This window comes from Lonchura striata, chromosome 6, assembly GCF_046129695.1.
Source record: "Lonchura striata isolate bLonStr1 chromosome 6, bLonStr1.mat, whole genome shotgun sequence".
In the NCBI taxonomy this organism is placed as follows: Eukaryota; Metazoa; Chordata; class Aves; order Passeriformes; family Estrildidae; genus Lonchura; species Lonchura striata.
This window is the reverse complement of record NC_134608.1, coordinates 10336029-10359356: the sequence shown is the minus strand read 5'-3', so window position 1 is coordinate 10359356 and position 23328 is coordinate 10336029. Positions and strand designations below refer to the sequence as shown.

The 23328-nt window shown below is 46.4% G+C and overlaps 1 protein-coding gene across 2 annotated transcripts; it reads left to right on the top strand.

Annotated features, from left to right (window-relative positions):
- The first annotated feature begins 1136 nt into the window (after positions 1 to 1136).
- Positions 1137 to 22992, top strand: EXOC3L4 (exocyst complex component 3 like 4). Of its 2 annotated transcripts, XM_021541350.2 has the most exons (12): positions 1137 to 1499; positions 3029 to 3419; positions 6365 to 7016; positions 9547 to 9664; positions 10656 to 10781; positions 12044 to 12144; positions 13527 to 13622; positions 15376 to 15490; positions 17454 to 17576; positions 17858 to 18010; positions 19358 to 19479; positions 21645 to 22992. In XM_021541350.2, exons 2-12 carry the CDS (start codon positions 3086 to 3088, stop codon positions 21805 to 21807), a joined length of 2103 nt encoding a protein of 700 aa, XP_021397025.2. In that variant the 5' UTR covers positions 1137 to 1499; positions 3029 to 3085; the 3' UTR covers positions 21808 to 22992. The 2 variants fall into 2 exon arrangements, with proteins under 2 accessions (XP_021397025.2, XP_077640075.1); XM_077783949.1 differs by lacking the exon at positions 19358 to 19479.
- Positions 22993 to 23328: the final 336 nt, after the last annotated feature.

Genomic DNA, 23328 nt, shown 5'->3' with positions numbered 1-23328 from the left:
CTCATTCCTTTGTTCACACTGTCAGCCTGCCAGGTGGCAGAAGCATTGCCAGTAATGGTTTTCCCCAGTACAGCAGGGAAGTGTCTGGCTTACACACGACTTTGAAGAACCCAAGGACAGAAAGCTCAGCACTGCACTGCCTGGCTGAGGGAGGCTTCAGGCAGGACTCCCCCTGCACCATGGGGCAGCCACAAACAATGCTCTGCCCAGCCCCATCTCACCATCACAGCAATTTCACACCAAGCCCATGCTGCCACGCTTCTCTGTTTAATATGAACATAATTATTCCCATCCTACACATTTTCCATCTCCTGGACACACAGTCTCTCCCAGAGGTAGAGGAGGCTGTTAGCCTCCGTTATCTCCCTCTATTCTCCTCGGCACAGCACAAAGTCCAAATGTCATTTATTGCCTCTATCCATCACTAACCCATTTGATGTCCCTTATCACACTGACAGGTGACATGCTGGCAGGCTCCTAAAGCAAAGAAATGCACAGTGCAGTGCCCATGGCATGGTGGCACCTCCTGATTTACCCCTCTTGCTTTACATCAGGACCTTGGACACCTGGCAGCCCAACTTGTCTCTATCTGGCACTGAAGGAGCCCCAGGGTAAAATCATTTTACACAACAAATCAAGTGACTGTGTTTAATGTTATTTAAACCTTCAAGGCCCCTTTTTTCATGCTCTTTTGCTTTGAGTTCCCTCCATGGTTCCAATTGCTCTGAGAATGCAGGGATCCAGGACTAACAACCCCATGGAAATAAGTGCCCACAGGGCAAAGTGAGAATGTGAATATATATAAATATTTAACAAGGGGACACATTACTTGCTGTCCCTCACCCACGTCTGGCAATCATTACTGGGACCAAGCCACCCGTGACCTGCAGATACAGGGCAGAAGGAGGTGAAATGCAGCTCTGGGGCTTCTTTTGAACACCCCTACCCAAATAATGTGGGGCTTCAGCCTATCAGGACAGAACTTCATCCTGAAATCCTCCTTCCCTTCATTGCCCCATGCCATCTCAAGGCAACTGCTCCTCCCACCATAGTACTTCTGGTTCGAGGCCTCATCTCCATTTACAGGGTAATAATTAACCTAGAATTTTTTCCCCCCACCTCTTCTTTTAAATGCTCAGACGTAGTGAAAGTGAAAGAGTGCCGAGTCTTTTCCAGAGATCAAACAAGTGAAGGTGCTGGAGCTCTTGGGCAGGAGCAGACAGGCCTTTTTTTCCACTTTTAACAGCCTTTTTCAGAGGGTAAAGGAGGATGGAGAGCAGCACCATTCCCAGAGGGAGCCCCTTGGCCAGCGCATGGTGAGGGGTGGTGCCCTACTCACTGAGGTGGGTGAGCTGGCCCGGAGCTCCATCCTGCAGAGCTGCTCACCTCCACTGCACCCACGCTGGATTTCCTGCGGCACGGAGCTGCTCTCAGCTTCTGTGGGTCACACCTGTGCTATCCCAGCTTGCTGTGGAGGGATCACTTCTGTCAGTACTGGGGTATGTATTCCTTTCCTTCCTCATGGGCTCACACCTTTTATTCCTTTTCCCCTGGCTCTCTCCTCCATGTCGGTCACACCTTTGGCATTGCTGCCGCTCTGCTCTGTCTGCAGAACCCCCATGCTGAGTCTGAGCTGAGATCTCAGCCTCCTTTCACTGAAATCCCTGGGCAGTGGGGATTTCACTCCTCTCCCTCCCACCCTCTGTCTGGGCTGTGATGGGTGAGCTCCTAAGCAAGGCAATGAATGGTTAAATACTCCCTCCCATGAGAGTGTGAGGCAGGATCTGAGCAGCTCAGCAAACCCATTGGAAGATGTCATCCCTGCACTTCACAGCCTGTGAAATAACCATGCCCAAGGGAGCAAAACTCTGACTGAGGAAGGATGAGATCTACCTCCAGAGTCCCAACATGTCTATTGACTGCAATTATTTTTCAATCCCTGGCTTCTGCAGGCTGGACAGACCCAAGACAGGCAGTTCCTGTGTCACCTCAAGCAATAGCTGTTTCTATTCATTTGAACTGTTCACTCGGCTGCCTTAAGCCTGCTCTGGAGAAATGTGGCATTTTCCATCCTCAGGGCACTGCAATGTACAATAGCTCTGTGAATGGGCTGTATCAGCTGGTGGTCTCATGGGAGCCCTTTGCAAGGAAGGGATGGCAAAACCTCTCTCTTCCCTCTTCCCAAACATCTGGGCAGCCCTCAGGATGGACAGAGGGGAATTTGTCTGCAGCAGGGCAGGAGCTGAGCAAATTCAGAGGCTGTGACTGCAGCCCAGCAGCACTGACAGGAGCACTTCTGCCAAAACCCGGAATCTCCTGCAGCATCCCCTGTGGTTTGTGCAGAGTTTGTTTGACCCTGGAGATACCCATCCTTGGCATACTGGAATGCAGTGCTCTGAGGCAGGATGAGTGTTGTGAGCCCTTCCTGCCTTGTACTGCCTCCTGTGCTGTAACCATGACGATTCAGAGTGCAGAGACAGCTGTGATTTGGTGGAAGGGGCTAGAGCAGAGTTCAGCCACCTGCTGGGAACCACTCACCCCTGGCCCACCTCCAGCAGCAGCAGCTCAGGGTTTGAACAGGGCAGAAGTAGCAACAAAACCCAAAGATGCCATATTCACATCAGAAAGTGGAAACAACCCAGTGTGATTCAGGAAGATTATTATTCCTGCCTGGCTGGAAATCCACTTAGAAGAATGAAAAGTAAAACCATATCTGCTTACCCACTGAAATGGTATGTTTACACAGGTTTCAACATCTCTGATATCTCATGATTCCTCGGTGCTGGAGAAATAGTTGCCACTGTTTTATGGAGTTAAGTGGAGCTTTCCAGAGCACCAGGTGCAGGCCAGCATCTGCTGTCTGTGGGTAGAGAAATTGTTTCAGCAGCTACAGGCTGCAACATCTTGCTCTGTGCTTTTATTTAGGCACAGGAAAGAATGGGTCAGATTTTCAGTCCAGGACCGACATTGGAGACACAGTAATACCTTGTTAATGACATCTCTAATTCTGCTGTTTTATGCATTTCAGTGATTGCCATCAACCAGTTTGGTAAACCTCCTGTTGAAAGACCAGATAAATAGATATATGGAGTTAGACACCAGGAGTGTGACCTCAGAACCAGCCTCTCCACTGAACAGCCCAGGGGAAGAAAAGATGGAGGTTACTTCTGAACTGAGGAGCTCAGATGTGCAGAGCAGGGACAGTGGGTTCTTTGAAAGAGGTATTAAAACAATGTTAAGCATCCGGAAATCAAAACGAAGTCTGAAAAAAGAGAGAGGGAAGGAAGATACAGGCACTTGGAATGCAAAAAGAATTCTGCAAACACTCAGGAGCTATGAGGAGAACAAACCCACGATCTGCAATAGTGTGGAGAAGGCTGGTGAAATATGTGAGCCTATTGAAGCAAAGCCTCTTTCAGGTAAGACACAAAACCAGCAGCCCCATGTTCCTGGCAGGATAAATGTGACATTAATTTACAGTGTGCAAGGCTTGGGCCCAAGAGAGGTCCTAAAGAACTGGGCACCCCTTGCATGGACTGGCTGGGTGTTACCTGGCCCAGCCTGGGCAAGGCTCTGTCACTGAACATGCTGCTCTGTGGCCTTCTCTGTGTTAGTTTAGCCATATCAGCAGCCAACCTATCAACCTGTCAGTGTGATATTGCCCATCACACAAATCAGTCATGAAGCTGCTGAGCACAGTTTGGGAACTGCTGGCCTGACAATACTTACAAGGGCAGTGTCCTATTGCCTGCATTGCTGTCCTGGACAATTTCTGCTCCTCAGTTCTCAGACTGATGGTCCTCCAACTGTGCTCTGTAGGGTGCTGCAAGGCCTAGAGGGAAAGAAAGATGGCTTGACTATGATTTGGCTTGGAAGCTCCACTTTGCTTCCTAATCTTAGAGACTGCCTTGCAAAGAGACTTCCACAGATATTTTGCTTTCTTGCATGGACTTTCCACCTGTCCCCACAACAGCAGTGTTGCAAATATTTGATTTTTATCTTCCTCAGGCTGGTTACTCTCATATGTTTTGTCAGAATTTTATAGATAGGTCTCAGAAAAATTATAACAATACCCTTTAGCACAGCTCTCACCTTCCCCCAGGTGTGAGCAGACTGCAATGAATTTGCTAATGGTTTGAGCACTGCTGTCCTCCACCCTCTCAAGGCAGAGGTGCTACAATGCATTTACCTGGAGATAGACTGAGGTGAAACATGACTTGGCCTTTCCTCAGCCTAAATTTCTAGAAATAAATTCTCGGTGTACTGCATAGGGTGCCACAGTACCCTAGGGATCAGATACATGGGCTGACACTGCCTCACTGCTGTAATGCTCTACTGTGCTGGGAAGTGATTTACTGCTTTACATTTACACATTGTGGGTCTGAGCCAATCTTATAAACTTTGCTAGTCAGATCTCCAAGGGTCAGAGATGAGGAGTGGCAGAAAATGTTACCACAAGCTTTCTGATCTCCTGAAATAAATGAGCTGAGAAATGGCACGAGTAAGGCCCATTCTCTGCCCAGTAGCTTGTGTTTGGCCTGGACTAGAGCAGCTCTGCCAGAAACACGTCCCACCCTGAGATAATATGGCAAGTGGTGGAGATTCCACCATGTGCACTATTAAGCTGCATAATAGTTAATTGCCTTTCAATTGTCTTCCTTCAACCACCAGCTGGCTGATCTTGTATTGCTGAATTAAAGTTCCATTTAGCACCAACATTACCTCCCTGAACAATTAGCCTAGATGGTGATTAAACAGTGTTTCCTCACTTTGATAAACAGAACAGAATATATTTCTCTAGTCTCTCACTACAAGCATTTGTGTAAACACAGGTTTTATATTAATTTATCTAAAAGAGACTAAGTTAATTGGTAGAATTTCCCTCCTTTCTGAGTGCAGAAGCAACTGTAGCACCATATAGGCACTCAAAGATCTATGTGTTCTGTGATGCATCAATAGTTCGGCTATTTGGCATATTTCTGTCTTCATGTAGATACTCTTGTGCTACAAAGATTACTTGGTACATATGGCATAAAACCTGTGTGCAGACAAGCCTAAGGGCAGAAATGATGTGCTATGAACCAGTCCTTCTTTGAGTGCTCTCCAATTTTTCTGTATCATTTTGTATGTGTATGTCCCAGAAGCAGTGGCCACACATGCCCAAAGGATACCCTTTCCCTTCTCTTTAGTTTTTTTCTTTTGCCCAGTGTCAGAGTGGGATCAAAGCATCTGTTAGGGAGATGGAGAGGGTGAGAGCTTCCTGGGGTCTCTCAAAAGCTAACAGTGCTCTTGGATCTTCTCAGCACATGGCAAATACTTCTTATCTTACTGGCAAATAAGCAGTGGTTCTTGCATGAGAAAGACTTTGCAAAACAAGTGGGAAACTCAGTAGACCTCAGCCACTTTGGGAGGAACAGTATTGTGTGACTTCCCCTCAGCCAACACCAGCCTGTTCTGGCAGTGGGTGCCAAAAGAAAAGGACGTGGAGAAACCCATGTGAGACTTGAGTACCAGGAGCACCACAAATCCACAGGTTTAGATGCCCCTACAATGCTCACAACCTCCCCAGACCACTGAGGGACAGCAGTGCTCAGCACTTGGGAAAAAAACATCACTGGTGTGAGGCTGTGCTTGGCACCTGACTGTGGGCTTACAGACAGGAGGCTCTCAGGCCCTGGTATCTCTGAGGACATGCTTGTGAGTAGGCTGGGACACACATAACCACTGAGAGAGATCTGACCCAAGAGTTCAGGACACCCAAAGGGGTTTGTCCTCCCACTGCCTCTGCCAGAACCCTGTGCACCCTTCCCTGCCCTCTTGGGCAGCACACTGAAATGCCCTTTCAGCCAGACATGCCTGAGCTGGGCTACACCACCATGGCAAACACAGCAGCAGAGCTGTGCTGAGCACAGTGGTGGTCTGCAGGGAAACAAGGACACCCATGCTAAAGGAAATCCTGCTGGTAAGGTATATCCTGAACCATTGCTGCTGCCAGTTCCACCTCATCTCCACACCAGCAGAGGGGCAGAGCCAGAGAGGCAGGGTTTTATGCAGCCTCCAGCCATTGCTTGAGGCCTTCCTGCAGAGCCATCAGCAGGTTTTTTGAAATTTCCTGTCTCTGTAACCAGCTGTTTAGGGATGTGGCTCAATTTGCAGCAATTGCTTTCCCACTGTTTTCCTCTCCTGTGTCAAATAGGAGCTGGAGAGATCAGGGAGGCCCAGTGGCAGTCTCAGAGGCACTGCTGATACCTGACTACACTGAACTGCCCCCTGCAAGCCTCCCTGTCAGGCATCTTGTCCTGTTACCAACCTGTCAATAGCCTAATGCCTGCTTTGTCCTAACCCCTTTCCCCTGTTTCTGCAGTAATGGAAATCAATGAACTTATTCAAAAAAGACAACTTTTGGAAGCATTTGCAAGTATCAAGTTAATGGAAGATGAGACTATCTCTGAACGGGATTCTGAGAAATACAGCGATAACCCCCAGGAGCTCGTACGGAAATCCAAGGATGTGGATTTGCTTTACAGCTCCATCACAAATGCAATCAAGTCCATAGTGGAGGGAACACTGGAGGATCCCACTTTACAGCATACCATGCTCACCTCCATGGTGACTTTAATTGCCCTTGAAGAAGCAGGTCATTCCAGCACAGACAGTGCTGCTCGTCCTGGGTCAGATTTGCTTGGGAGGCCCAGAAAGTGGAGGGAGCAATGGAGGGAAGCTATCAATGAGAGTGCAAGAAAAAGAGTCCTGAAGGTACCCATGGCATCAAGGGAAGAAGCAACTTCTTGGCTTGATCTCCACTTACATTTCCTCCAGGAACACCTGAGGGAAGATTTACTGAAAATCAAGTCATCAGTAAAAAAATGCTATCCAGAGGAGTATCAGGTGTGTGACACATATGTGGAAGCTTTTCACAATGCCATTGCCTCACATTTGCAAGAACTCTCTCAAGGACCACTGGATTTCCATGAGCTCTACACCTTGCTTGACTGGGTGGCCAACACCTACCAGAGGTGAGCTGCTGTGTTTGCCACAATGCCTCTGCCTCTCCCTCCTCCAGGGAGCCATGGGGCTGTGGGGTACTCCAAAAGCACCAGGCTATTCTCAGTTTTCCAAGCAAGTAAGCAAGATGCAATGAGTACAGTGGAACCAGATAGCAAATCTGTTAATAGGTGGGGACAAAGGTCTGTGGATAAAGCACTTGCTGCTTTTTACAGATCTACATCGACCCATTTTCCCCTCCCTCTCCCACTTGTTGCTTCTACATGCCAGGAAGCTCCTCCCTGCATTTGATAAACCTGCTCCTTTCTGCATTTATTTTGCAAGATCCAACAGCTGTTCAGTGACTTTTCCAGGCACAGGCAGGGGCCTGTGGGGGAAATCTTCCTGCTTAATTAAAAATGTGATGCATTTGGAAATGGGCCATGTTAACCCCCATGCATGAGGTCAGAGTCCTCTAAAAGAGGAGTCAAGACATCATTAGGTGTAATTAGACACATGAAAACAAAGGCTCTGTCTCAGATGTGTCTGCTGGTTGAATGGGAGAGGTTTAAGACATAGCTCCTTGCAGTTCAGAGGTCTGGAAAATAAGCACGTGAAAACAGTTCTGTCAAAGCAAAATTGTGTCTATACTGGTAGCTGGCCTTCAGGTATAGCCTGAACCAGATGTTCAAGGAAGGGAGAAACACAAACCCATTGGCAGCCCTCAAATAAAACAAGGAAGAAGGCAGGAGCATCAGCATTGAGCCAAACAGTGGGTCAAAATTGTAAGTAAGGAGGCAGTGACAGAGCAGGGCAGGCAGCAGCACACTGTTGCCCAGAACATCTCTAGCCTGGGGCAGCTTTTGGGTAAGAAACATTTCGATTGCAGGTGGTCTTTGTTTTGAACAGCCCTCAAGAGGTTTCTTCTGTGAACTTAATCCAGTTGCTCTTAAAACCCCACCTAGAATTTGGTGATCATAATGATGTATGTAACCCCCTCAGCATCACAAATCCCTGCAGATCTCATCTGAAGGGAAATTCCTGCATGGCCCCACCCTGGCAGGAGAGCAAGGAAAGAAATGAGCTTCAGCAGCCAGATTCTGTACCAAAGAAAAGTGCCCCTGTCATATTTCTCTAAATTGCTGTTGAAAGGGTTTATTGAGAGTTTGCAGTTGTTTTGGGTACTGCTTGCAATCACCTGGCTGTTCTGGGCCGTTTCTATTTGATTTTCCTAGTCAAAAAAACTTAATTGTCTCTTGGAATAAATAATCAAAAAGGAAGAGATTGACTGACACAAACTCATGATTGATGTTACAATTCAAATAAAAAAAAATTTAAAAAAAAATGGGAATAATCCCCTTGAATACACATTTGTCCTTTCAGTGGTGGAGAGTTCGTATTTAAATCTGTGTTCTCCTTTAGAATGAGCAGCAGGTTCTGGCAGCAGCTGGGTTGTGCAATGCTCCACGTGTGGAGATGTTCCTCTCTGGGAAATCTGAACCATGACCATGGAAGTATTGACTCCAGGACATCAGCAGGCTGAACTTATTTAATGCTGAGCAGCCACTCTGCAGCAGCCTGACCTTGTACACTACAGTCCTCACTTGTATCTGAACCTAACTGTGGGTGCAGTGCTGGTGTGGCAATGGGAACCCTTTTTGGTGGCTGAGCAAATACTCAGGCTGTGTGTAGGACATTGCAGCTGTGTTCCTCGATTAACAAGAAGACAGCTCAAAACTTAGGCCCCACTTTCATCAAGGGCATGAATTTTCTTCTTTCTCTTTTCCACTTTCACTGCCCTGCAAAATGCAGTGCCTCAGTCTGTGGCAGGTCGCAGGAGTAGCACATTCAATTGTGCAGGCTAATAACATTTTTCCTGCCCCAGAGAGAGGAACACAGGCACTCCCTCCCTTCCCCTGCTTCTGTGCTAATCAGCTGGCCTGATTACATGTCAGTCCAGAGGAAAGACAGCAGCAAAGTCTTGTGTCAGCTGAGCCCTTTTGGAGTCAGACTCTGTAGCTGCACATCCACCCACCACTTCCATCTGCAGGGGAACATGGCTCGTGTCCCAGGCATGGGAGTGCCTTCCAGGTCCTGCTCTGCCACCTCCCCTGGATCAGAATAATGCAGTGACAAATCACAGGCCGACACGAGCTGTGATATGACACTGCAGAGGAGGCAGGGAGATGGGCTAACTCCAAAGCAACACGCTACTACAGGAATTACCCTGAAAGGCATTTTGCAAGCCTCTAGTCGAATGAATCAGCTTCACGTTGTTTATTTTAAAAAGTAAATTCTCATAGCACTTTTCATGTCCAAACAACTCAGAAGTCTCATGATTTCTGAAGTGGGCTGGAACCTTAGATCATTTTGGGTTTGAATAATTAGGATTTTGAATAGAAAGGAAAGATTTTCTTGTTAAACCTTGAAAACAAGCAGCACAATTTAAGCTTTAAGTATATTTCTCATGGCTTAGTAATTATGTAGCTCATGCTGCATGAATATTCCATCAGTTTATTCACACTCTGAGGCATTATAATTTTTTCATTTGATTCTTTCCAGTGAACTCTTTCTGGGCCATCCTCAGCTCAAACCAGAGGTTAAGACAGAAAATCTGTCCTTGCTGTTAACACCAGCTGATTGGGATAAACTGAAAAATGACTACATCGCTTCTGCAAAGGTGAGAGTTTTGACTTAGTCCCCACATGCCCCCCAGGGAAGGAACAGGAGCCCCAGCCTCCCAGACAGAGGTCTTGGATGACTACATTGTGGTTTCCAGCCCCACCACGTGCTGAGTCCTACTGGCCCAACACAGTAGCCTCTACTTGAAAGCAAAAAATTCCTGAATACCACCTTGGGGACCCAAGCAGAGCCAACAGGAATGCACCAGTTCCACGCAGTATGGCAGAATCAAGTAATCAATCAAGTATCATTTACAGAAAGGTCCTCACTGGGCTTCAGCAGATTGTACACATTGCAAAGTCAGGGGCAAAGGCATTTTAGCAGCAACTGTCCCTGTGTGGGATCTCCTCCAGCCCAGCTGAGGTGTGCTACTGGCAGACTTTGGGCATCCCCACCAGAGGACACACTCATGGTTTGTGTCTGCTGATGAAGCCAGTTCCCTGTTGTCTTTCTGCAGTCCTTGTCTGGCACTCTGTGTAAGACTTTCCTGGCTCTTTGCTGGGCTCAGACATTTTCTTGCAAATCAATTCTGAATCAGGGCACAGCTCAAGGTGAGCTCAAGGTACTCAGCTGAATGAAATCAGTATTGCTCCACCGTGCTGGGGAAAGATCACTTTGTTTCACCAGCAACAAGATTGATTTATCAGCCAGGACTGAGCAGTGCTGCTGCTTACCTGACTGGCTGTACCCTGGAAAGGACTGGTTTGATCATTAATCCTGACCTGGTGCATTCCATGTGCTGGAGGATTTTGCAATCAAACAAACAGCTGACCCACCGTTTCCCTGCCAGGAAAGCAACTCCCCTTTGATTTGGGAGTACCTTGCACACACAGAGCACAGCTCCCCATTTCTCCTGAGGTCTGGAGCAAGGTCTGTGACTCTGCTCCCCTTTCCACGCCGTGCTGATGGAGCAAAAAGCAGCGAGTGCTGCACTTGTGTTTGCTTCGTTATCCTGAGCTGCATGTTTCCTTCCTATGTTTAACATTTAGGGGAAAATCAAAAGTTATTTTGGAAACATCCTGAAACTAGAGGTCACGGAAAAGTGGGAGAAGGAAGTGCATTTAGAAGAGAAGGAAAACCTCTACCACGCCTCACTCTCTTTAGATATTCAAACGGTATTTAATTAGCTGGGGGAAAGTTGGGGGGGGGGGGGGGGGTGTCTGTGTGGCTCCAGGGAAACTGGATCTTTTCCTTCTGGGGTGGAGGTACCGCCTCCTGCGATAATTTATGTAAGTCACACACTGGCAGAATACATTAGAGCAGAAAATGCCGTTTATTACAACTTTTAGCTCTGCCGCTTGCCTTCTAGCTGCAAATTAAACCTGCTGTCAATTGTGTCAGCAACATAATAGGCAACTGATTTTAAAGTCCCTAAACCTCTTTGATTAGGAAGAAGAAAGAGAATGGGAAAAAAGGTGGAAAGAAAAGGTTTCTTTGAAAAAAACCTTTGGCTTAAAGAGCAACTTTGTCCCAGGGCTATGGAAGGTGGGGAAAGGCTGTAGGCAGTGACAGCCACTCCAATTTAAACAGTACAAAAAACAAAAGCTCCTACTAGCTTTAGGGACTACAGGGTAATAAAGGCAGGAGGGGTTTGGATTAATTCTCATCACTCAATTGGTTGAGTCACTTAATTAAATAATACTAACAGAAAAAGAAAGTGAGAGAGAAAGAAAGAAAATCAAAGAGTTTTGCCTGCTGGTGTGACTTTTTTTTTTTCCATAGAGGAATATGACACATTATGTGATCACAGGGAAGGCAGGTCTGAACTGATTTAGCAGATGGATAGGAAGCCATGGGAAGTACCAGAGTAGGACTGCAATACACCTCAGTCCAGAAGTGCAGCTGAGGTTGTGGGAATGGGAATTTTGGAGGAGTTCCATTGCAAACAAGAGTTCAGGGTGATGCCTGACCCTCTGTGCTGCCCTGGTATCACTCCTGAGAAAGGGGCTTGTGTGGGCCCTCAGGGATGGGGCTTATAGTCATCCTTATCATGGGGGTCATACACGGGGACAGCTCAGCTCTCCTTGGGCTTTGGCTTAGGGGAATTCCAGCAATTTCCCCCAAAAGAGATGGATGACACCAGGACACCCCAGAGTTCCAGTCAACACTGCCTCTAACTCACACTCAGACAGTAGAAGGGCATGAGGCCATTGGGGTAGATAATTACATCACAAATAATTTGGTGCTTCTTGGCCCATTCTGCATTATAATTTTTCAACCTGCCAGAGATTAATGAAAACCTCCTGGCAACATGTTGGCTGTTTGCCCCTTTGCTAAATGAACTGTTCTTACCAGCCAAAGCTGCATGAGATCCTTGTGAAGGATGTTTCACCAGTGCTTGTCCCACTCACTGGAGTTTCTTCATTCCCTTTTCTAGATCATCGGGGAGCACGTGAAGTTATCTGGAGCTATCAGCAGAAGCCTGGAAACAAAAATGCTTGAGTTGTGCATGGCAGAGCTCCTCGAATTCATACCAAGGTCATCACTTATCTGGGCAACACTTTCTTTCTAAATGAGTCCCACACTGGTAACAAAACAGGGGAAAGGTCCAAGCACTGGACCAGACACTGGCACTGAGCAAGCACAAGGCTGCTCCTGGGAGAATTAGAGATCACAATGAGCTCAGTAAATAGCAAGCTGCAAAACAACTTGGAGGGAGGCATAAACAGGCCCAGATAGGACTCTGAAATCAAAAATCTAATGTCAGAGGTCTGGGAAGTAGCTGCTATCTGGAAAGGGATAGGATCACTGCAGTGATCCCATCCACCCAGGACTTTTGACATTGGATACTGGTCACTTGCAGTTCAGTCATAAACAAGCAGTATTTATGGATCCCTCAGACCAAAAGCCTGTTTGCCCAAAACATAATTTAGGTATCCTGTGATGAGTCCTGCTGAGTGGTTTCCTCTGGCATCCCATGGCTATGGGCATAAAAAATGGCTGATGAGACCCTCTCTGCTATACCCTGGCAAAACACACAGCTGGGCTGCCTCCTGAGTCCCTTAAAATTTACCCAGTGTCCAAAGGAAATTGCTGAAATTATGTTTTTGCTTTTTTCTTTGTTCTCCTTTTCTTTTTCTGTGTTCTCTTTTCTATTTTTTTAATTAATTTTTTTCTTTCTTTTTTAATTGTTTAAAAAAAATTCCCCAAAACTGTGTAAAATGAAAGCTGGAGCAGATAGGGCTCTCAGAATAAGGGAACACTGACACTTAAGCTTTTTCTTAAACAATCCTGAGATGCAAGTGGCTGGTGCCAGCTCAAGCAGGTTCCTTTACCCTGACAAAGAATGGGACTAGCAGGCAAAGCCTGCCTGAGCACACAGCCTCCTCCCTTCAGCATGGATGGGGCTGTGAAACAGCTGTCAACCCCATGATGAAATTGGTGCTACACTAAAAATAACTACCTAACAACCACTCTGAGGTTTTGGAGGGGAGGGAAGGTAGGTGTGCTGCCCTATTCCTATACATTTTATCTTACAAAATCAGCCCTGTGTTCTCAAAAGGCACATAATATATTGCCCCAAAAGCCAGTAAAATGAAAGCTCAGACTTATAAGCCTGTGTACCACACCTGCAATTAATCCCTCAGCATGATGAAAAGTCAGAGATTTGGCTTCCCAACATCCCTGGCATCTCTCCAAAAGTGCTGTGTACCTCCTCAGGCGAGCACACCCTAAACCCAAAATTATCTGCCATCTACTCCCTCCACTGCACACACTTGTTATGACAACTGGAGAAAACTTGTCTGCATACAGAGGAGACAGGTTGGGCCAGCCACGGGTATCTCCTGACACCACCATGTACACAAATGAGGCATCCTCAGTGCCCCACCATTAGTGTTACCTGGTGTATTTTCCTACAGGTTTGAGCAGGAGTTCATGGCGTGGAGCACTGCCCAGGACAGCCCCATCTTTGTGCCCTATCTTGTTGCCTACATCAACAACTTCCATGACCTGGTGTAAGTCTGCTCCTACCAAGCCAAACTGCTGTGTTTCTGGGGTATGGGGAGTAGTAGGACCTGGAAAGACTAAGCTCTCCTTAAGGTGCCCTGGTGGGTGCTCAGCCTCCAGCCCTTCTAATCTCACGGGAGGATTTCCCCCAAGGGATGCAAATAAAAATCTGGAACTTCCAGGGCTTTGCATGAATTAATTACCTCAAGCCACATATTGGAAAGTGCCTCTGATGAACAGGTATCCTCAAGCTGTCAAAATCTACCACTCACCCCATAAGTAGGATGGTGCCAGTGGGTGCATGTCCCAGGGTCTGGTCCATCAGCCCCGTGCTGAGGTCCAGGGACTCATCAGCATCTGGGGACATACGTGCCATACAGATGTGGTGCTTTTGTTCGTCAACCCGGCAAAACACCACAGGATTAGTGCGTGGGCTCTGCTACCAGAAAGATTGGGGTGTGATTTCCAGCTCCTGCTGCTGCACCGCTCCGGCAGGGATGCATATACCAAATATTATTGGGGGGATGGAGGGGATTTCGTGCTGTGTCTCGCAGGAGCCGGCGGCTCCAGCCGCAGCGAGCACTACCGCCAGGGAGGCTCTAGATGGCACGGTCTCTCCAGCAATGCTCAGCTCGCCGAGGAAAGGCTTTCCCTGCCTCCTGCCGCCCCTGCGGGACATTGCTGCCCCTTCCCTGCTGGGCAATGGAGAGGGGGTGAAGGGAGACGCCAGCCCCGGGCAGGGAGCTGGAAGTGTTTGGGTGATGGGTTTATTCCTGAGTCAAATTAAACATTCAGCACCCTGGGCTGATGAGCTGTGGAGCAGAGGTAGGTGTCCTAACAGCACCATTTTTTGGGATGCTGGACCCAGTTTTCAGGTGTTCAACTGGAGTTACAGTCCTGAGCTCCAGCCTGGGATGACAGGGATGGTGTTGGGTGTCTTATAGTCCTGCCAGGGCAGCCTCAGACATACAAATCTGGGCAGTGACAGGAACCTGCTGTTCTCTGTGTTTACAGCAGCGGATGTGGCACATCCAAGGATGCTCAGGTATCACTGGTGATGCTTGTCTTTGTGATGGTGCTGCCTCAGTTCCCCTCCTCACCAACGCTGAGCATGTTACAGGGATGGAAAGGGATGGCATGGGACAGGGATGGAAAGTGAAAAGAAATCTAGAAGGTCACAATGCCCCTAAAGCACACGTACACACACTGGGAATTTCATTAGCCTCTCAGAAGTTTTCTTTCTCATAAGGTGAAATGTTGCAGAAGTATGCACTGTCCTTAGGAAATTCCACAGGTTTCCATCCCCGTAGTTACCATCTCAGTTGCTGCTGATAGACATTGTGTGGAGTGAATCAGACAGGCTCTGAGGGACACAGGATCAGCAGCTTTCCCTTCTCTGGCTTTAATATTTACTTTTCCCCCACAGCCCTCAGTTCTCTCCCAGGTACCTGGAAATAATTCTGCAGAGATGCTGCTTGAATGAAAAAGAACTGGCCTATGCATGGCTGCACTAGCCCACCTGATGAGGAAATCTGAAGGGGTTTTTAACCACAGTTATTCATCTATGATTAATATTCAGTGTACAGGATTGTGCAAAAAGAGCCATTACTTTGGCTCAGTAAGTGTTTCCAAGAGGAAGTAGTAGAAACTCAAGTTTATTTAAAAATAATGTCCAACATGCCAATCCAGATAACATGCTTAGGGCCATGTAATAGTTTACATTTTAACATTAACTCATTGGTGATCTCTGTCTCTCTGTAGGTCAGGGTTGGAAACAGCGTTTAAAGTCAATACTGAGGAACTGCAGAAGATTTTGGCAGCTCTGACAAGGAACTTCACAAATATTTTTTTAACAAAATTAAGAACAAAAACACAGGTAAGAGGATCTTGGCCACATTATTTCCTCATTGTAAGGGTTATGTGCAGCAGCTGAGGGTCATTGCTCTTCCCTTGTCTCACCAACTGAACCTCATTTTGCAGCACATGACATTATTGTCCCTCCAAAATGCATTCAACACCTGTGGAAATCCCCCTTAAAAAGCAACACTTCCAGCGTCCTGGAAATTTTTTGCTATGAGCAATGACACTTTTCAAGTTTTAATAGCAATCAAAAGAAAAGGATACTTAGCAGCTTCCAGTCTCTCAGGCAAAGCAGTGGGGAAAATTTTATCTGAAGTGAAGAACTGGAGAAGCCAGCTGAACACCACTAATGGGACACTTTTCCTTCTATCAAATAATTTGGATTTTTCAAAACTTTGACTTACTGATTCATAGACCTGCCATCACAGTCTGTCAGAAACCTCTTCAGATAGGACAGAATTCATTCTGGTAGGGGTAGTTTTTCCAGGCTGTTCCCATGGTGACAAAAGACTGATTGTTCTAGAATGAGAAGGCTAAAGTCTTGTATCAATTGATAAAATTCTGATAAAATTTGACTTCTGTTAAGAGGTCTAAAAGGCAATGTGCTGCAATGAAGTTTGTACTTCTCAGGTGCTGTAGATGAGCCTTTCTGCTCTCAGCCAGTTGGGGTCTACTAGCTACAGCTGGTATTATAGAAAAGATGGGGGAAATCAAGCCTTTGGTCCCACCCCTTTTCACTTATCCTAATTCACTTTCTAAATCCCCAAACATAACTTCCAGAAACCAGGAGAGTCATGGAATTTCTCCAACCTAAGCCAAGCCCTCCTGGCCAAAGGGACTTTCCAATGACTGCAGAACTTGTCTTGGAGCCTAAGCATTAGATGAGGAAAGGCCCTGAGCCAACATATTGAGCAAGGGAGCTGAAATGGCGTGAGAACTGAGAGAGGCCAAGTCAGAGCATTTCTAAACAGCTCTCCAGCAGGCTGGGAGCACAGCAAGGGAGGAGATAATTGGGAAGGAGATTGCCAGGAGTCTAAAGACAGAGATCATGAGAGTGAGGAAGAGAAAAGGGGACATGCCAGAGGAAGGATATTTTGCATTTGACCTGTAGGGTGGGGTCTTCCAGGTGCCAGAAGTCTTTAGCAGATATTGCTGTTTCTATATGAAGATACATTAGCTCTAGGGACCCAACAAAAGAAAATAACCTGTTAAGGATACTTGTTCAGAGTACCTTATGCCCAGGACAGATGGATAACAGTACCATCACTCACATGTCATCCCTAACCATGAGGCATAAAGGTGGAGATTGCTCCCAGCTGCCATTCCCCTACCACCACATCTAAGCCAAGAACAGAAGAAAAATCCCAGCAAGACTTCATGCAGATGTGCAGAAATACAGACACCCTACTGGAAGGACTGTGAACACAAAAAGCTTGATTTCCTTATGGAGAAGGCTGTAGAGTGATGGATTACTGGGCTAATTTCCAAGAGATTCAATACCAAGTGAATTTTTGTTTCCATGTAACACTGGCATACATTGTTGCCCACCACCAACTGTTCTAGTCATGCCTGAGAGTTGCTTGTGAATAACATTCTCATCTCTACCTTCCCCAATACATTGGAGAAACAAATTTATTTACCTAAAGAAATAAAGTTGGTGGATCAGAAGGTGGCACAGAGTAAGGAAATGAGGTATCCCAAATGAGCCTTTAATGCCAAAACATCTCCTGCTCAGGGCATGATGCTCCTCCTCTCTGCACTGGGACACCTACCCAGGAAGGGGAGACATGGGTGTGAATTCCCTGGGGTGGAGAGAGAAATCCAGCCCCAGCCTGCTCCTCGTGTGTCTTCATGCAGAGGGGGTGCACTGTGCTTTCAGTTCAAGCCTGAGATCAGGTGTATAGCTGGGTGCCTTCAGCTAGGGCACCATCAGCTACTCTGAATATACCTGTGACATCAGTGAGTTTGTCTTTTTTCAGCCACTCCTTAAGAAAATCCTGACCAAGAACTGGATTTTGGCAGTGGAAAGGCCAGACTCTCTGGCATCAGCAGTCTCGCAGTTCTCCGCGCACCTGCAGCACATGAGGGAACCCCTGGGACAGGTAGGCAGCCAGTCCCACACCTGGGCACAGGAATGCTGAGGGGCCACACCATCATTTTCAGGCTGTGGTAAGATCTGCAGACTCCTCTGCAACAGTGGTTGCTCTTTATAACTGTGGGGGCTGCAGATATGAGTGAGTGTGTGCTGATGGTGTGCTGCCTTCCTGTACCTCCTCTGTGCCCTCAGGTGCTGCCAAACACCTGGGGGCTTTCCCTAACCTCTCTCACTGCCTTGGCCTTGAACAGACAAAAAACTCCATGAGGTTTGCATCTTTTTAAACAGGAGCTTCTACATGAAGTTCATAAATATGTGGTGAAGGAATATGTCACACAGATCATCAAACCCAGATGGAAAATGAACAGGGAGACACGTCAGCAAGTGAGCAGAAAGATGAGCCTGGAAGCTGCAATCATTCACAGTTCACTCATTGATCAGGTACGGGAGTTATCTCATGGCATCCCCTGGCTGCCCCACTCCCAGAGGTGCAATTTTCCCACTTGGCTTCACAGAGAGCAGGCAGCAGGCTCTTGAGGAGGACAAGCCTCAAGAAATATAGAAGTGCTGAAAAGAGAGTGAGCAGGGTGGTTACTGCAGGTTCATGGTGTGGGTTTCCAGCTGGTGGCCTCTCTGCATTGGAAGCTTGTGCATGTTCAGCCAGCAGCTCTCTGATGGCAGCACCTGGTGTTTTAATGTGTTCCCAGGGAGCTTTGCATAGAGTGGTTCATGTGCTGTAGGATCACACTCATCCTGTGGCAGCTTCTTCCTGGGCCTGCTCCCTCAGGCCATGAGATGCAATTTGTCACCAAAAGATCCCTGCTGTGGATACAGCTCATGGAGTTGAGTCCCAGGAGAAGTTCCATCTGGGTACACAGTCTGTGTACAGCAGGGTGTGAGGAGAAAGTGGTGGCAGTTTGAGTGTTTTGTGACTGGACAGCTGTTACAACCCAACCCTGAAGGTGGGGTAACTGAGGTTCCTGTTAATAGATCCCTTGGGCCAGATGAGAGTGGCACCAACACTGAATGAATGGTGTGAGATATATAGATGTAGAGAGAGAGACAGATGTGTGTGTGTATATATATATGGCTGGTTTATTTAAAAACAATTTGATTACAATGGAAAGGAGGTATGTAGCCATTTTGGTTATTACCTACAGTAATACAGCAATATAAAAGTAAAAAAATATAACTTAAGAAAATAGATAAGGAAAAGGAAGAAAGGATAAAAGCAGATAGCAGAGAGGAAAGGTATCATTACCTGTAGGTCCAGCAACAAGACTTGATTGTTGTAGTTTAGGGGTGTGTTGGTCAAAAACAATGATTGCAGTTGGCTGAGTCATTAACCTTTAACATTTCCATCTCTCACAGCAACAGCCTGGGATTTTCAGGGAAGTCAAAGTTGAATTAATTGGATTTTGTGGAAAGTCAGGCATCCAGGGCACTAAATCCCATCTTAGAATGAGGCACATGAAACTATCAGGCAGTAGGAGGGGAAGTCTCTGGCATCTGCTACTATGCTGGACCACAGCCACAATGCCCTGCTCAGGGTCTGGCTTGCTTGGGTCTCGTGGGCATCGAGAAGTGCAGAATCAGGCCTGACAGAACTCCCAGGGGTGTCTTGCCATTGTCACCCAGCACCCTGCTGCCTGCCTGAGGCAGTCTGTCCTGCTTGCACCAGTCCTGGCTCACTCCAGTACATCCCACTGCCCTGCTCTCCCCGCAGGGAAAAAGGCATTTAGCAGGTGCTGCTGTTCCTGATGTCCCCATGTGATTCTTTGTCCACAGGGCTCCCATGCTGACTGGCTCCTCCCCGTCATAGATCACATTGCCAGTATCATTGGGGAGAAGAAAAAAGACAAAATCAAGGCATATGTCAAGGAGCTATGCCTGGACTATCCAGATATCAGGTACATGAAGTAGCAGATGCCAGAACTGCTGGCTCCATCCCATCCAGCACCAGCTCTTCCTGTGCCTGGCCAAGCTCTTCAGCTTCTCTTTGTTGGTGGCCACACATTAGGGATCAGAATGCCAGCAACAGTGGGAATCTTAGGTCATTTTTCTCTCTTTATGGCTGCATTCCTTTTCTTTCCCCCCCCCTGTGTGCTGTATCATATAATGCACACAACTTACCTTCAAAGCCTTTTTATTTTGGAATGGAATGGAATGGAATGGAATGGAATGGAATGGAATGGAATGGAATGGAACTATTTCAGGCTATTAGGAAGGGATTTACAGTGATAATCCAGTCCAACTTCCTGATCACTTCAGGCCTGACCAAAAGTTAATGTAAATTATTAAAGGTCTGTTAATGTAAATTATCCAAATGCCTCTTGAGCACTAACAGGCTTGGGACATGAACTACCTCTCTAGGAAGCCTGCTTCAGCATCTCATTAAAAAATGCTTTATAACGTGAAGTCTAGAGCTCCCCTGACAGAGTTTTGAACCATTCCCATGCATCCTATCACTGAATTCTATTTTATTGGTCTAAATGAACCTTATTTCACAGTGAAGCTCCAGTTTGCTTCTCACTGCATCACCAGTATCAGCCCTGTTTGCCAATTTGCAGGCTCCAGATTTGGAGCAAATAGTTTTTCCTCTGTTCCCAGGCCCAGAGCTCAAAGTCTGGCAGCCATTGACACAGTTCAGCTGCAATTTCTGAAATGGCCTCAACACAACCATTAAATTTTGGAATAAATTACAAATTCTTTCTTTTGTACTTTCCATTTTCTGTTCCAAGGCTGCATCTGGAAAATTTAAAACTCCTGGAAAAGTAAAGAAAGTGACTAGCTCCGTGCATAGCTCAGCAGCTGCAAATCAGAAGTTACCTTCTCTTCTGCAGCTCTTCTTTCAACCACTGAGAATGAATATCAGTAGTGTAGATTGCAATAAATTCCATTTCATGAGAGTAATTTCAGAAAAAAAGCCCCAAAGAACACGAAAAGTTTTAGCACTGGATGACATTTATACAATCAAAATAATCTGTAAGATTTAACTAATTGCTAATACTAAAGTGGACCCTCAAACTTTGAGAAAAAAAGATTAAATATATTCACCTCTCCCCAAAACTGAGGTTCAAAATTTTTCATAACTAGATTTAACTTGGGTGGTTCAGATATTCTGCAGGTTTATCTGTGTGGGGGAATTCAAGACGGGGACATACAAAGGAACAATTGTTCCTGAGTAATCTCCTAGGTGAACATACCTATTTTACAAAAAAAAAAAAAAAAAATCCCTACAAACAAAAAAACAAATAAAACCAAACAAATAAATAAACCCCAATAAAGGTTTAATCCCAGTGACCAGATTAAGATGAAAAAGAGGCAGTGCCTGTTCTGGGAAGGATGTGGAAGGTAAATGATGGCTAGTCATCAATGACGGTCATTTGAAAACCATTTTCCAGTCAGAAAAGCCATTTACAAGGCTGTGATTTGTGGTACTTTTTCATCATTAGCCTCAGACCCAAGCCAGGTTTTAAGGCTTGTCCTCTTGGTTTATTTAATTTCTGCTTTTCCATTATTGAGTAACATTATTTTAACAATGAAGTTCGGAAAATGAGGTGGAACCTGCTGGACCTGCATTGTTTCCTGTTCAGATCCCTGTTAATTTTTCCCCTGAGCTCTCAGGGATGTTGCTGAATTTGTATACACTGAGATTACTGGAACAGGGTATGTTTTCAAGTTGGCTTTCCAGCTTTAATCTAATTAGTGCCTATCAGCTTCCTAAATATTAGCACTTCCATTACTCATCTCAAAATAATCATTAGACAAAAGGCCCACAGCCTCTCTGGAAAACACGCAAAGGGCAGCACGGGTGTGGAGAGGAGGAAATTCCCTGCAGCACCAGCAGCAGGAGGCTGTCCTACCAGTGTGCTGTGGCAGGAGCTGCTGCTCTCTGGTTTGGTACCTCCAGAGGCTGCAGACTTCCATCCTGGTGGCTCCTCCAGTGTGGTGAGGGATCAGACCCTGGAACTTTGCTGTAGCCTTGCTCTGTCTCCAGCACAGCTGTTGGTTGCTCACCTCTGGGCTGGTTTTGCTGGCCAGATCTGAGCCAGGTCTTGTTTGGTTTCTGCAGGAAGGAGCACATCCTGGCCATCCTGGCGCTCCGGGGGCTGGGCCGCGCCAGGAGAGCGGCGATTTTTCAGCAAGTGCACCACACACAGGAGAGCTCTGATGGAGGGAAGGGTGGCACACTCTTCACTGAAATTGATGTTCCAGTAATCTGCAGCTGCTTCTAACACAGGACCAAAGTCAGCATCCTGCCTCCTCCTACACTGCCTCTACACATGATACAAAATCTGCTAACTCACCTTGCTCCAATGCAAATGCAAATTTTTGACTGCTGTAGAGAAAGGAGTAGTTTCTTGAACCCAAAGCTCAGAACCCAAAGACAAGAAATGCATGAAGACACCAACATCCTGTAAGAACTTCTGGGCAGCAGCTCCAGCCAGGCATGCCGTCCTCTTCATGTTCCATATGGATTCTGTTGCTAGGAGGCTGCTCCACTGTTTGGTACAAGATTAAATATATTTTCAAAGAACAGCAGACAACCAAAAGCAATTCACTCAGAGCTATATTAAGGCCTCAGCCTTATATTAAGTCTTGGATTATGCTCTGCATAATTATACAGCAGCAGAGCAAGAGCCTCCCTCATAATTAGTGCCCATGAGCAACCAAGGGGCAGAGCTTGGGTAGGGATGTGGATAAAACCCAAGTTTTATTTCCTCCCCCACAAACCAGCTGGCTGAGCTGGCATGACACAAGGTCATGACGTTGTGACCCGAGGCCAGAAACCACAACCTGCTTGGGGAGGAAAACACTGGGTAACCAAACCCCATGGCCAGGACACACAGCACATGGAATGCTCTCCCCTCCAGGTGGCCCCCATGGCCCCTGTGGCCTTTCAGCAGATTTTCCTCAGTCAAGGGCTGCCTTGCAAAACTCCTGTTGGACTGAAGATGTTCATGCCATCACATCTCCACATGTACAGACACATCTGGATTGGATATGCCATGTGCAGGGAGGTTCCAAGTTCTCCTTGACTTGGGGAAAGTGCCACCATGCTCTAGTCCATTTTATTGTGTGTTTAAATGCATTTTAAGAAATCTGTTACAGTCTGACTGCAGCATGAAACCAAATGTGAAGTGGACAGACAGAGCTATAGATGAGATCCTCATCTGGTGTTAACCAGCATCATCCCATTGATGGGCATAGATCACCACAGAGTTAACTCCACGAAGGATCCAAAGCGTTACATCCAGCACCTGCAGGGGAGACTGAGAGAAGCATTCAGCAACCTAAAGCTGTAGAAATCTGATTTTATTTAATTCAATTTATCCTTTAAGTTGCCCTTCACAGGATTTAATCTAAACTTTACAGAGATGTGTTTATGACCTACTAAAATGATAAATGTGGACATGGCATAGCCTTGAACATTATTTTTTTCTGGCAGCAGAGCTTATGACATCAGAAGTGAGTCTCTTTTGTTTCCTTTGCTTTGGGTTGCACCAGTATAAATTTCAGCCTGGGTAAGCAGCAAGTGCTTGTGACAGGCCAAGGGAAAAGTTCTAATGGATAAAGAAGCACAGAGTGCACCTTTAATTCATAATCATCAAATGAAATTTTTTCTAAGGAAGACCTCCACAGTCAAGATAAGGTGTTTTTCTAAAAAGGGCTTTGAAATATCAGGTATAAATTGAGAGCCTGAAGCAGGAAATCCTGAGCAAAATTTCTATCCTGCATCATTCTTCCATACATCT